Here is a 12,282-nt window from a genome sequence, read left to right as displayed (position 1 = left end):
AAGAAACGAAAGTGGAGAAAGGATTTTAGATTTTGGTTTGTTCTATGATATGATCTTAGCAAACACTTGGTTTAAGAAGAGGGAGTCTCACCTAATAACATTTAAAAGTGGGGTTAATACAAGTCAAATAGATTTTTTCCTACTTAGAAAGAGAGATAGAGGTTGTTGCATCGATTGTAAGGTTATACCGGGAGAAAGTGTAGCTACACAACATAGAGTCTTAATTTTAGATCTTATAATTAGAAAATGCCGCAAAAGGGATAGATATAGGATAGATCCTAGAATTAAGTGGTGGGCACTGAAAGGAGCTAAACAAGCAATGCTTGTAGAGCAGGTAGTTAAGGAAGTTGATTGGTGTCTCGAGGAAGATTCAGAATCAATGTAGAATAAGATAGTGGGTGGCATGAGAAAAGTGGCTAAGGAGGTATTGGGTGAGTCTAAAGGCGGTGCACCGCTAGGTAAGGATACATCATGGTGGAACGAGGATGTCAAATTAGCTATTAAGGTTAAAAGAGAGTGTTATAGAAATCTAAGTAAGAGTCGTGATAATGAGAATTTGGAGAAGTATATGATAGCAAAGAAGGAAGCAAAAAAATTAATTCGAAACGCGAGGGATAAAGTATACAAGGAGGTTTATGATAAGTTGGATACCAAAGAGGGCGAGAAAGATATGTATAGGCTTGCAAAGATAAGAGATAGGAAATCGAGGGATCTGGGTATGGTTAGATGTATCAAAGATGAAACGCAAAGGGTTTTAGTCAAATATGAGGAGATTAAGGAGAGATGGAAAGATTATTTTGACAAGCTATTTAATGAAAGTCATGCTTAGGATCTTGGAGACTTCTCCATTCCTTTTCATGAGATGAATCGTGACTTCATGCGCAAGATTCAAAAGAAAGAAATTGTAGAAGCTTTAAAGAAAATGCAATCAAGAAGGGCAATTGGCCCAGATGGTAACCTATCGAGGCTTGGAAATGCATGGGTGAGAAAGGTTTAGAATGGTTGACAAATCTTTTTAACAAGATTTGGCGGACAAATAAGATGCCTAATGAGTGGAGGAAGAGTACTTTGGTGCCTCTATATAAGAATAAAGGTGATATACAAGATTGCACAAACTATCGTGGTATAAAACTCATGAGTCATATTATAAAACTTTGGGAGAGGATGATTGAGTATAGGTTGAAGAAGGTTGTCATGATATCGGAGAATCAATTTGGTTTTATGCCTGGAAGATCAACTATGGAAGCTATACATCTTCTTAGACAACTTATTGAGAGATATAGAGAGAGGAACAAAGATTTGCATATGGTTTTTATTGATTTGGAGAAGGCATACGATAGAGTACCTAGGGATGTTCTCTGGTGGACAATGATTAAGAAAGGTGTTTCTCTCAAGTACATTAGTATAATTAAAGATACGTACGAAAGAATAGTAACCAATGTCCTTACTTGTGGAGGGATGACAACCAATTTTTATATAACGGTTGGGTTACATAAAGGATTTGCATTAAGCCCTTTCTTATTTGCTATAGTGATGGATGAGCTTATTAGATCAATTCAAGAAAATGTGTCGTGGTGTATGTTGTTTGCTGATGATATTGTTTTGATTGATGAGTCTAGAGTTGGGGTTAATGCTAAGTTAAAATTATGGAGACAAACATTGGAAGCAAGAGGTTTTAAGTTGAGTAAGATAGAATATATGGAATGTCGGCTTAGTAAGCAACGAAGTAGTGATGGGAGTGTAGTGAAGCTTGGTGAGCAAGAAATACCGGTGGATGACTGTTTCAAATATTTGAGATCTATCATTCAAAAGTATAGAGAAATTGATGGAGATGTAAATCATAGGATAAAGGTTGAGTGGATGAAATGGAAAAGTGCAACTGGAGTGTTGCGCGATCGTAGAATGCCATTGCGGTTGAAGGGAAAGTTTTATAGGAAGACAATTAGGCCCGCTTTACTATATGGTACAGAATGATGGGCTGCCAAGAGACATCATATTCAAAAAATGAGTGTAGTAGCTGAGATGCGTATGCTTAGATGGATGTGTGGAAATACAATAAAAGATAAGATTCGAAACGAGGAGATACGTAAGAAGGTAGGCGTTGCATATATTGAAAATAAGATTGAGAGAGAATCGTTTACGGTGGTTTGGACATATTCGGCGAAGGCCTAATGATGCTCCAGTTAGAAGGATGGAGAAATGGGAAAATATATTAGTTAAAAGAGGTCGGGGTAGGCCTAAGAAGACTTGGATGGAGATGATAGGAAAGGATATGAATGCTTTGAACCTCACCGAGGACATGGCATTGGATAGAAATGATTGGAGGAGAAGGATTCATGTGGAAGACCCAAAATGATTTTCTTTTTTGGTTCATATCGCCGACCCCAATTGTTTTGGGATGAAGGCGTAGTTGTTGTTGTTGTATGTACAATATGAATACGTGCATAAAGTCACCAATGATTTGACTAGTCCAAAAAGAACACAACAGCTCTATTTGGTCTTTGACCAAATAGTCCCTATAAAAACAAAAAAAGAACAAAATAAAGTAAAAAAACTAAAGTACCCCTAATGGGCACAACTTATTACAATGGTGTGAAATGATGAAAATACCCCTAGATGGTATTACCTATTACATCATTATAAATAAAATATATATATGAATATATATGTATATATGTACAATATGAAACAAATATATATATGTATATATGTATGGTAATACATATATATATACATGTATACATGTACAACTTAACAATGATGAGAACCAAGTTAAGGACATAAGTGTTTCGCTACTGGCTACTATACATGGGTTCTCATGCAAAATTCTGTTTGCAATCATAGTTCAAATAAAGAATTCATAATGCAAATCAGGCAACCTTAATAAACAATTTTAGTTGGCTTTTTTAGTGCTGAATCACTCTTGAACAGAAGGAAACAACATCAACCAAACATTTTACAAAGCAATCTCAACAGAATAGACTTTCTGCGAAGTTATTTTTGATAACTTTTATATATGAACATAATGCATATCTGAACCCAAACACTCCCACTATATGATTGTATCCTATAAAATCAAGCTGACAATACCTTTGCACTACGCTTGTCAAAGTGATCCAAGGCATCATACAACAAGGCAGCTGGTACTGTGCTTCCAATTTTAAATATAGAGACAGTGGAGTCAGGAACTCGCTGTAGGAACTCCATGCTTGTGTTTGAAAGGATCCGCACCCCATCACATTCAGGAATCAGAATGATGGGCTCATCATATGTGTATCTAACAGCATCCCCATATGGCCCAACCATCAAAAGCAAATTGTCCCAGTAAAGCAGCACGCTGTCCATCCCACACCATGCAAGTTGTTCAGGGGGCAAAGCAGACTGCAGGAAAATGCAGAATATATGAACTTGTAATCAAACTAGGAGAAGTGTTCTGGACATTTAAAAAAAGAAAAAGAAAAAGCCCTATCTTTCCAAAGTGGAAAATTCCATTTAATATAAAAATGGCAAGACTAGTATTGGGCAGATATTCTTTCTCTAGTCAGGTGCTTCGATTTCTATATAGAGGCTGCAAATCTAGAGATGCTCTTCAATTTACTTGGTGGTAGAACTCAAGTTCAAGGAAATTATATTCATAAGACTGGAACTACAAGCTGTGTAATCCTTACCATAACTTCTCGTCAAAATTCCCTGTTTGGGAAATGTTTAAGTTTCTTTATTCGGCAGAATTTGATCTACCAACTCGGTGAAACTATGAGATATGAAATTTCAACTGTCTATCCTGAAGTTCCCTTCTTGAAACCAAATGGTGAAATTCTAACACTAGGTTGAATCAAAGCTCAATTCCGCCAAACTCTGCCGGCTGAACAAAGCCTCAACATGAACAACAAATGCATCAAAAAACGCCCTCTGCTCCTTTAGATTTCATATTTTCACAATTTCTCGAGGCTAACCCATCTTTATCACGCCCGATTGCCATTTTTCAGGTTTTCAATTCATTCAAACAACAGAGTTCCAATTGCAAGTAGCACCACGATGACTAATTGATGATGAAATTTGACAAAACCAAAATTCAATGTTCATAGAGAAGATGAAGAAGGCATCAGAATTACCGACCTCACAATTGAACTCGAACAGAACTCGAGAGAAATCCGTGGAGACAACAAGGAGCCGCCCGTCATGCGTGAACGACGCAATGAACTTCCCATTCGGTGAGACCGCCATCTTCTGCAGCGGCCCGATCCCGTCGCCCTGCTTCTGCGCCGTCTCCTCCTCCACCACCAGAACCCCGTCGCCGACGGCGAGCAGCACCTCGACGTTCCCCGACATCGTGTACTGCGGCTCGATCACCGCCGCGCACAGCGGCAGCTCCCCGGGCACGAGCCCGGCTTCGCAGAGCCGGAAAGCTCGGGGGCTCTTCAGATCGGGGATGCAGAATACGCGGCTGGCGTCGGTGACGCAGGCGACGCCGTTGCCCCAGAAGACGCACTCCACGACGTTCTCGTCGGCCGCCTCGATCCCGAGCGAGAGCGGCGGCTCGATGGGCCGGGCGTGGGCGTCGTAGCGGTAGACGGAGCCGTCCTGGACGACGCAGACGAGGGCCTCCTCGTCGGTCCAACCCATGCCGACGAGGCGGCCGCCGGGGCGGTCCCAGACGGTGGAGGCGAGGAGGATGCCGGCGGAATTGAAGACAAAGAGCTTCCGGCGGGCGGACTCTGCGAACAGCTGCACGATTTTGGAGTCGTCGCGGATGGCAGCGATCGGACCGCTGAAGCGGGCGCAGCCGACGCGATGTCGCCGGAGATCCATCTTCTGCCAGCACATGGAGTAGAGTTCCGGCTTCCGGTAATACCAGTTGTAGAGGAGCTGCCACTCCGCCGCCACCGAAACGGCCGCAGCCATCTCTCTCGCTCTCTCTCTCTCTGAAGAAGAGTGCGGGTTCACGTCGGGAAGGGAAACGCTTTTGTAAGGTAGAAAAAAGGGAGAGATCGATGGGCAACGATTTTTTGTTTGAAAGCGGCGTTTGGATTGCACAGACTCGGGAGTCCGCCGGAGTTTGAATTCCAAGGATGCCGAGAATTCCTGGAATTGGCTGTCTAGGAGTTTGAATTTCAAGGTCTCGCACATGGACCCTGATCTCTGACGGGTTATGGCTTAGACGGGCCTAAACCCAACCCAATTGGCTTCAAGATCTAGTTTGGTGGGTCTAGGTCTGGTCAAACCATTAAACGGATCAATGCCGAGCTGTTGGGTATCCAATCACTGCAGTGGTTACCCATGTGGTCAGCAGGGCCATGTGTCAAGCTGAAGGCCCAAGATCAAATCCTGCTGCTGCATGGGGGCTGTCGTTGCTTTATCACAGTTGAGGCAGGTAAGGTTGGGTGGCCGTGTTTTCAACCCGGATTTTTATGAGCTCACTAAGTAACCCGGAGTCTTATCCAATTATCTAATATCCAAACACTAAAAATAAATATAAACGGATCTTAGACCCAGACAAGTTTCACTTCCACCTTGTGTCATTCTCCTCAAGTTAGAAAATTTCTTGTTCTTAGGCCTGAATCTTCTGCTTTCACTTTTTTTTTTTTTCTCAACCTGTGCAAACAATTGAACTAATATATCTTCTTATGCATAGGGATCTAATATGCATGAATCAAGAGAACACGGGGGCTCCACTTATCACCTTGTGTTGGGACATCGCAAATTCAAAACCCAATGGTATAGTTGTATAACTGGTAGGGGTCTGCCTAACCCCAGCTTGCCTATAAAAAAATGAATCAAGAGGTGGGATCACTCTTTACAAAATACCCAAGTAGAAAGAGTATCGAATGGATTTACCTGTAATATAAGGGCCAAGCTATCCATTTGCAGATGGCCCCAGATCCAATTATGATTAATTGGATTCAAGACAGTCTTAACTGGTCTAAATGGATTTGGATTGGATCTGGTTTAAATGGATAGGACATGTTTGAATATAGGTTGGTTTTAAGGGTTTTTGGAGCTGGCTTTGTACTCATAAACGGGGTAGATGGGTTGTGAACAGTGAAAACTTGGTTCTATTTGAATATTTCAGGGCCAGATCATGGTCCATAATTGGGTAAAGTGTTTCAGAAAAGAGGCAGATGGAAGGAAAAATGGAGTAGGGCCTTGCCCACCCTGCTCCACCATCTTCCTTGAGGACCAAATAAGGGGGATACAGTCTGGCAAGCGGGGTTGCAGCCAATCCATGATGGTGACCCATCTTATACTAGCCAATAGAGGTCCACTGGTATCTGTTGCAACTCTATATATAGCCCTTGATTGGCCTGCTCCTTCATGAAAAAAAGTGAGTCATAGTGATCACCTTGTCCGCGAAAATAAATGAGTCGAGCTTGAACAAGGCGTTCACATAAATGAGATGAGCTTGAATCGACAATCGAGATCGGTTTAGATCGATGAACTTGATTAGGCGCGGTTTATTATATGAAGCATCAGTTTTCATGTGTATAGATGTTGGCAATTATTACCTGGAAGGTGTTGAGTTCAAATCCCATCTTGGTTCTTGATTTCAAAATTTCTTAAGTTAAAGTACTTGAGTTTGAAGTGAGCTTAGCCAAGCTCGAGCTTGACTCAAGCTGGTTAGGGACAGAGAGTGTCCAAGCTCGGCTTGATCTTGAGCCAAACTTACATGCTAAAATTTTTTTAGCTAGCCGAGCCAAGCCAAGCCAGCCAAAGCTCCGCTCAAGCCCGGCCCGTGTGCATCCCTAATCACTGGTGGTCAAAGCTTTTATGGGCCGAATTGTATGATGCATGTTGATGGTCATCGGTGTATTTTGGGACATTTCTGAAAGTGAACCACTCGGGTATGAACACAGAGTCACAATGGTGCGTAAGGTTAACATGGTTCGGTCAAGTTTAACCTACATTAACGACAAAGGTCTCTCTCTAACTCTAATTCATGATGAGAGGAGGGGCTGATCTCTCTTGATTTAAATAATTATTTACATGAGAGACAAGACTCTACAATCACTATGGACTCTACAATTCATAATCTCATTAGAGTTCACACAATCTTGATGATTGTGGTTGAGGAGAGTCCTAATGATACGCTCCTTTACATGACAACTAATTCTTTCACATTAGCTCAATTGATGGTAGAAATCTCAAACTATTTCAAGCAATTATTTGTTGAATCGGGGATGCGATTCAGACCCGAACCTGTCTGCACCTGACCCAACGGTACTCGATCTAAACCCGGACCCATTAGCGGGTTCCGAGTGGATCGTGTCCATGCCTGACCCAGTCAAACCCAGACCCGGTTGGGATTCTGGGTGGACTAGGTCTGAGTCCGACTTGATTTGGGAGTCAGACCCATTGGGGTTTTTGGGTGGATCGGCTTTGACCTTGACCCGCTGGACCTAGTCCAAGACCCGAATGGGTTCCAAGTGGATCGGGTCAGTGCGTGACCTGATGGGACCTAGTTCCAAACTTGGGATCCATTTGGACCGAGTTTGAATCTGAATCGGGTTTGAATTGAGGGATCTGACTTATATGTTGTTTTGGGTCGGATCAGGGTTGAAACATGATCCATGAACTGTTTACCCCTTTTAAGGAGCTGAACTGGTTCAGTGACCGAGTCGGTGGATTCCAAGACCAATTCAGAGCATTTTCCTACTGGTTCCAAATGGTTTTTCATCGGTTTATGTAAGAAGTGACCTTATTTTCTTGTATATGAGAAAGAACAGGGGTTTTCTCATTTGATTTTAGGAGTTTAGAGGCTTTTGTGCATGTTTCAGACTGGTTCGGTTGTTCTGAGACCAGTCCAGGGTATTTCTTAATCGGTTTGAGGTCGTTTCAGACCGGTTTCAAGTACTTTTTTACCAGTTTCTACACTAGGACTCTTAGTGTTTCATGTTGCCTTTGTCATCTTCCTCATGCTTTTATGTATAATTTTATCATGAACGCATGACATTGCATGCATTTTATGTTACTTTATGTTATTTAAGCATGAGTTATAACTAAATTCACGATATATGTGATATGTTTCATACAAATTTAATTTGTGCATATGTGATGTAGCATAATTTTTTGTTTTTTTTATGTTATTATTCATAATTTATCATGAATATGCATGCATGAGCATGCTTTATAATACAAATATGTTTGCGATAAAAGATCTCGATCAACTAATTCATGTAATCACCAAAGTGATTAGAGTTGTGTTGATTAAGGGTTCTTTGAACCGTGTTGAAATTAGGTATTACAATTGTGTATGATTTTATGAAATAATGATTCTACCCAAAGGTAGGTCATTATGTTCCAAATTCACACAAAGAGTAATACTATATGTGTACACCAGTCCATGAAGCATGTTCGTACCCAAATGTGCAGTGCCAAATTGTCTTTGGTTACATGATCTACTAGTTTTATCAATTGAACTCAATTTCTTAAGAATTGAAAAGGCGAAGCAATTTTGAGTGTTATTGTTTTCACCAAAGTGGAACGATGATGATTCTATTATGATTGCCTTAGAAAAGGTGAATAATAAATGATCTTACATTTACTTTTTCAATATGAATCTTCTATGAGCAATAATTTAGTATTTTTTCTTCATTTTTGCAATACCATATTCTTTAATTATTAGCGGTTCTAGTAATATCTTAGTTTTAGATGGATTTAATTTTTTAGATTCGAAAGAAATAGTGTTATTTATTTTAGGAAACATAGACTTAGATTTGGCTCCTAGAACTAACAAACCTCCCTCTCTTAATTACAGAGTAGAGTACAACTGATCAAAATGCTACCTCTAAGAAGTGGGAACACTCGAATAAGCTTAGCTTGTTGCTTTTGCAATCAAAAGTGACTAAGAATATTTGAGGCATCATTTATCACTACAAGACATTAAAAGAATTTTTAGGAGTCATTGAGGCTCAATTTGTCAGTTCTAATAAGGCTAGAGTCAGTATCCTGATATCCAAATTAGTATCTATGAAATATTTTGGAGACGGTAACATCTGACAACATATTTTGGAAATTAGCAATATTGCATCTCAGTTGAATGGCATGAAACTCACTATTTCTAACTCTTTCATGGTTCATTTGATTCTAACATCATTGCCTATTGAATACAGACCCTTCAAGATTTCTTATAATACACATAATGATGAGTGGCCTTTTAATGACCTTTTGTCTAAGTGTGTTGAAAAGGGAGAAAGATTGAAAGGTAAGAAGGTGCAGTGTGCACATATGGTTTTTCATCAGGAAAAATATAGGCTTGGGGCAAACAAGGGTTCCTACAAGAAGAAAACCTCTAGGGAGAGTTTCAACTCTCAAGCGAAATCCAAATTCTAGGATGACAGTTTTTCTATAAAGTGCTTCTTCTATAAGAATGAGGGACATAAGAAGGTGGAGTGCATAAAGTACAAGAAATAGATCAAGATTAAAGGTAACACATCATTTGTTTCTCATGAGTGTAATTTAATTCATAATTTATTGAATAACTGGTGGATTGATTCTGATGCCACAGTATATATTGTCAACTCTCTATAGGCAACAGATTATGGAAAAAATATTTTCTGAAGAAACAAGATGTGTTTGCATGTAAAGAACGTTCGGACTTGCAGAGTTGTTCTGGAGTCAGAGTTCATTTTGAATTTGGTTGATACATTTTATGTTTCATCTTATAGTCAGAACCTTATTTCGATTTCAAAGCTTGATAAGTTTGGTTTTGCCTTTAATTTTGAAAACTCTAAACTTATTATTGTTAAAAATTTAATCTCTGTTAGTTCTGCATTTATATGTGATGGTTTGTATAATTTAAGAATCAATATTTATATCCAGAAATCTTACTCTGTTGAAAATGCATTGATTAACAATAAATGTGATTTAAATGATGACCAATCATATTTGTTTTAGCATTGTAGGTTAGAACATATCTTGAAATAGAGAGTGCAAAGACTTGTAAAAGAAGAGATTCTTAGAGCACTTAACTTCACATATACAAGTCTATGTATTGACTGCATAAACGCTAAGCATGCCAACACATATAAGAAAGGTGTCAAACACAATAATGCTAAATTAGATACAGTACATAAGGATGTTTGTGGGTCGTTAACATCGTATTACATGGGAGAAAAATATTTTGCCACCTTTATAGATGACTACTCTTAGTACATGTATCTCTACTTGCTATTTGAGAAATTTGAAGTCTTTCAGGTTTTTAAGGAATTCAAGAAAGAAGTAAAAAAACAAATCGATAAAGTTATAAAAGTAGTTAGGTCTGATAGATGTAGAGAATATTATGTGTGTTTTACTAAGATGAGACAAAATGAATGGTCATGAGTATGGTTTCTAAAAGCGAAAGACATTGTGCCTCAATATACAACGCATGATAGTCCCTACTAGAATGGTGTAGTTAAAAGAAGAAATTAAATGCTTAAGAAAATGGTTCGAACGATGTTAAATCACTCAACTCTTCTTTTGACCTTTTGGAGTGAAGCTCTTAGGACAACAATATATATATCTAATAAGGTTTCTACGAAGGTTATCAAAAAGATTCTTTATGAGTTATGAATATGTAGAAAATATTTCTTATCATATATACGCATATGAGGTGTTCAGCTGAAGCTAAATTGTATAACCCACATATAAAAGTTTTTTGTCCTAAGATGACTAATAAATTTTTCATTGGTTATCCAGAAAAATCAAAAGGCTCTAGGTTTTATTGTTTATCTCATACACCGCGAATAGTGAAATCAGATAAAGCGAGATTTCTTAAAAATGGTTTTATTGGGATTGATGCATTTCAAAGACTTACATTTGAAGAAGTATATGATTTAGCTTTCACACCTACGAAGAAAAAATATCTACTTTTCTTAATAATTGGTCCTTTGTATAATATTAGGAAAAATCAGATCAATGAACTTTAATCTCAAGTAGAACAAGTTGTTGATGAGGATACAACAACAAAGGGATGCAAGGGTTCAATTTGAATCATCAATAGCTCATGTATGGAGGTCTACGAGGACAAAAATATCTGCTATCCATCCAAACTATGTGGTGTATTTGCAAGAGCCCAATAATTTTATAGATATTGATCCTTTAACTTTTGTAGAAGTCATTGAAAGTAATAGATGGACACATTGAATCAATGTCATGAAAGAAAAGTTTGACTTTATGACAATGAATCAAGTGTGAGATCTTGTACCTTGACCTGATAGAGTCAGACTTGTTGGTTGTAAATGGGTCTTTAAGATCAAAATAGGCTTTAAAGGATGGGTAAAAATGTATAAGGCTAGGCTTGTTACAAAGGGTTTCACGCAAATGAAGGGCATTGATTATAATAAAATATTTTTTCATGTCTCAATTAAGAAATCGTTGAGAATAATCATATCCCTCATAGCTCATTTTGATTTAGAGATACATCAAATGGATGCGAAAATGACTTTTCTATATGGAGATCTAGAAGATGAGGTATATATGCAATAGCCTCCTAGTTTCAGTGTAGATGACTCAAATAATTTAGTTTACAAAATAAAGAAATCAATCTATTGACTTAAACAAGTCTCTCGTCAATGATATAAAAAGTTCAATCGAGTGATTTTAAACTTTGGATTCACTGAAAATATTGTTAATCAATGCATATACCTTAAGGCTAGTAAGATTTAGTTCATAATTTTGGTTTTATATATTGATGGCATTCTTCTTGCAACTAATGATTTGAGTATGCTACATGAGAAAAGATTTTATTTCCTCTCATTTTGATATAAAGAACATAGGTGATGCCACTTATGTCCTTGAAATTGAGACCTGTCGTGATAAAACTAAGGGTGTCCTTGGCCTCTCTTAGAAATCCTATATCCTTAAGGTTATTAAAAGATATGAAATGAAGAATTATTCTCTTAAATAAGCACTCATAGTAAAAGAGAATAAATTGATCCTAAAGGATTGTCCTCAAGATGATAATGAAAAGACTTAAATGACAAGCGTCATGTATGCTTCGGCGGTTGAGAGTTTGTAATAAGCACAAACCTTCATACGATTAGATATCACATTTGATGTTGGGATGCTTGGTAAATATTAGTCTAATTGAGGCATTGCATACTAGGTGACAAAAAAAGTCATGCGCTATTTGCAATAAATGGACTATATGTTGACCTACAAAAATGTTAACTACCTAGAGGTCATTGGATACTCTGACCCGGACTTAGAAGGATGTCTCAATAGTAGAAAGTCTACTATTGGATATGTTTTTCTATTAGCAGGTGGTGTTGTCTCATGGAGAAGAAAAAACCAGTCTACAACTGT

At 38.3% G+C, this 12,282-nt stretch overlaps 2 protein-coding genes across 4 annotated transcripts in view; one reads left to right on the top strand and one right to left on the bottom strand.

Annotated features, from left to right (window-relative positions):
• The window catches only part of LOC149815528 (protein VACUOLELESS1-like), a 38,522-nt gene extending 33,581 nt beyond the window's left edge, over window positions 1-4,941 (bottom strand). The window contains 2 exon segments of the mRNA XM_089988414.1: window positions 3,091-3,381; window positions 4,117-4,941. Coding sequence (XP_089844540.1) covers window positions 3,091-3,381; window positions 4,117-4,902 — 1,077 coding nt within the window. The 5' untranslated portion in view covers window positions 4,903-4,941.
• The window catches only part of LOC149815527 (3-hydroxyisobutyryl-CoA hydrolase-like protein 5), a 58,999-nt gene extending 53,029 nt beyond the window's left edge, over window positions 1-5,970 (top strand). For 2 of the 3 annotated variants that reach the window (XM_089988405.1, XM_089988403.1), the window contains one exon: window positions 5,633-5,970. In XM_089988405.1, the coding sequence (XP_089844531.1) occupies window positions 5,633-5,729 (97 nt within the window). In that variant the 3' untranslated portion in view covers window positions 5,730-5,970. Of the gene's footprint in view, window positions 1-3,986; window positions 4,085-5,632 lie in introns of those variants that run through there. The other variant, XM_089988409.1, reaches the window with a different exon arrangement.
• The last annotated feature ends 6,312 nt before the right edge of the window (window positions 5,971-12,282 follow it).

Source organism: Nuphar pumila, chromosome 15 (genome assembly GCF_984573655.1).
Source record: "Nuphar pumila chromosome 15, dmNupPumi1.hap1.1, whole genome shotgun sequence".
Taxonomy (NCBI): Eukaryota; Viridiplantae; Streptophyta; class Magnoliopsida; order Nymphaeales; family Nymphaeaceae; genus Nuphar; species Nuphar pumila.
This window is presented reverse-complemented; position numbering and strand designations above follow the sequence as displayed.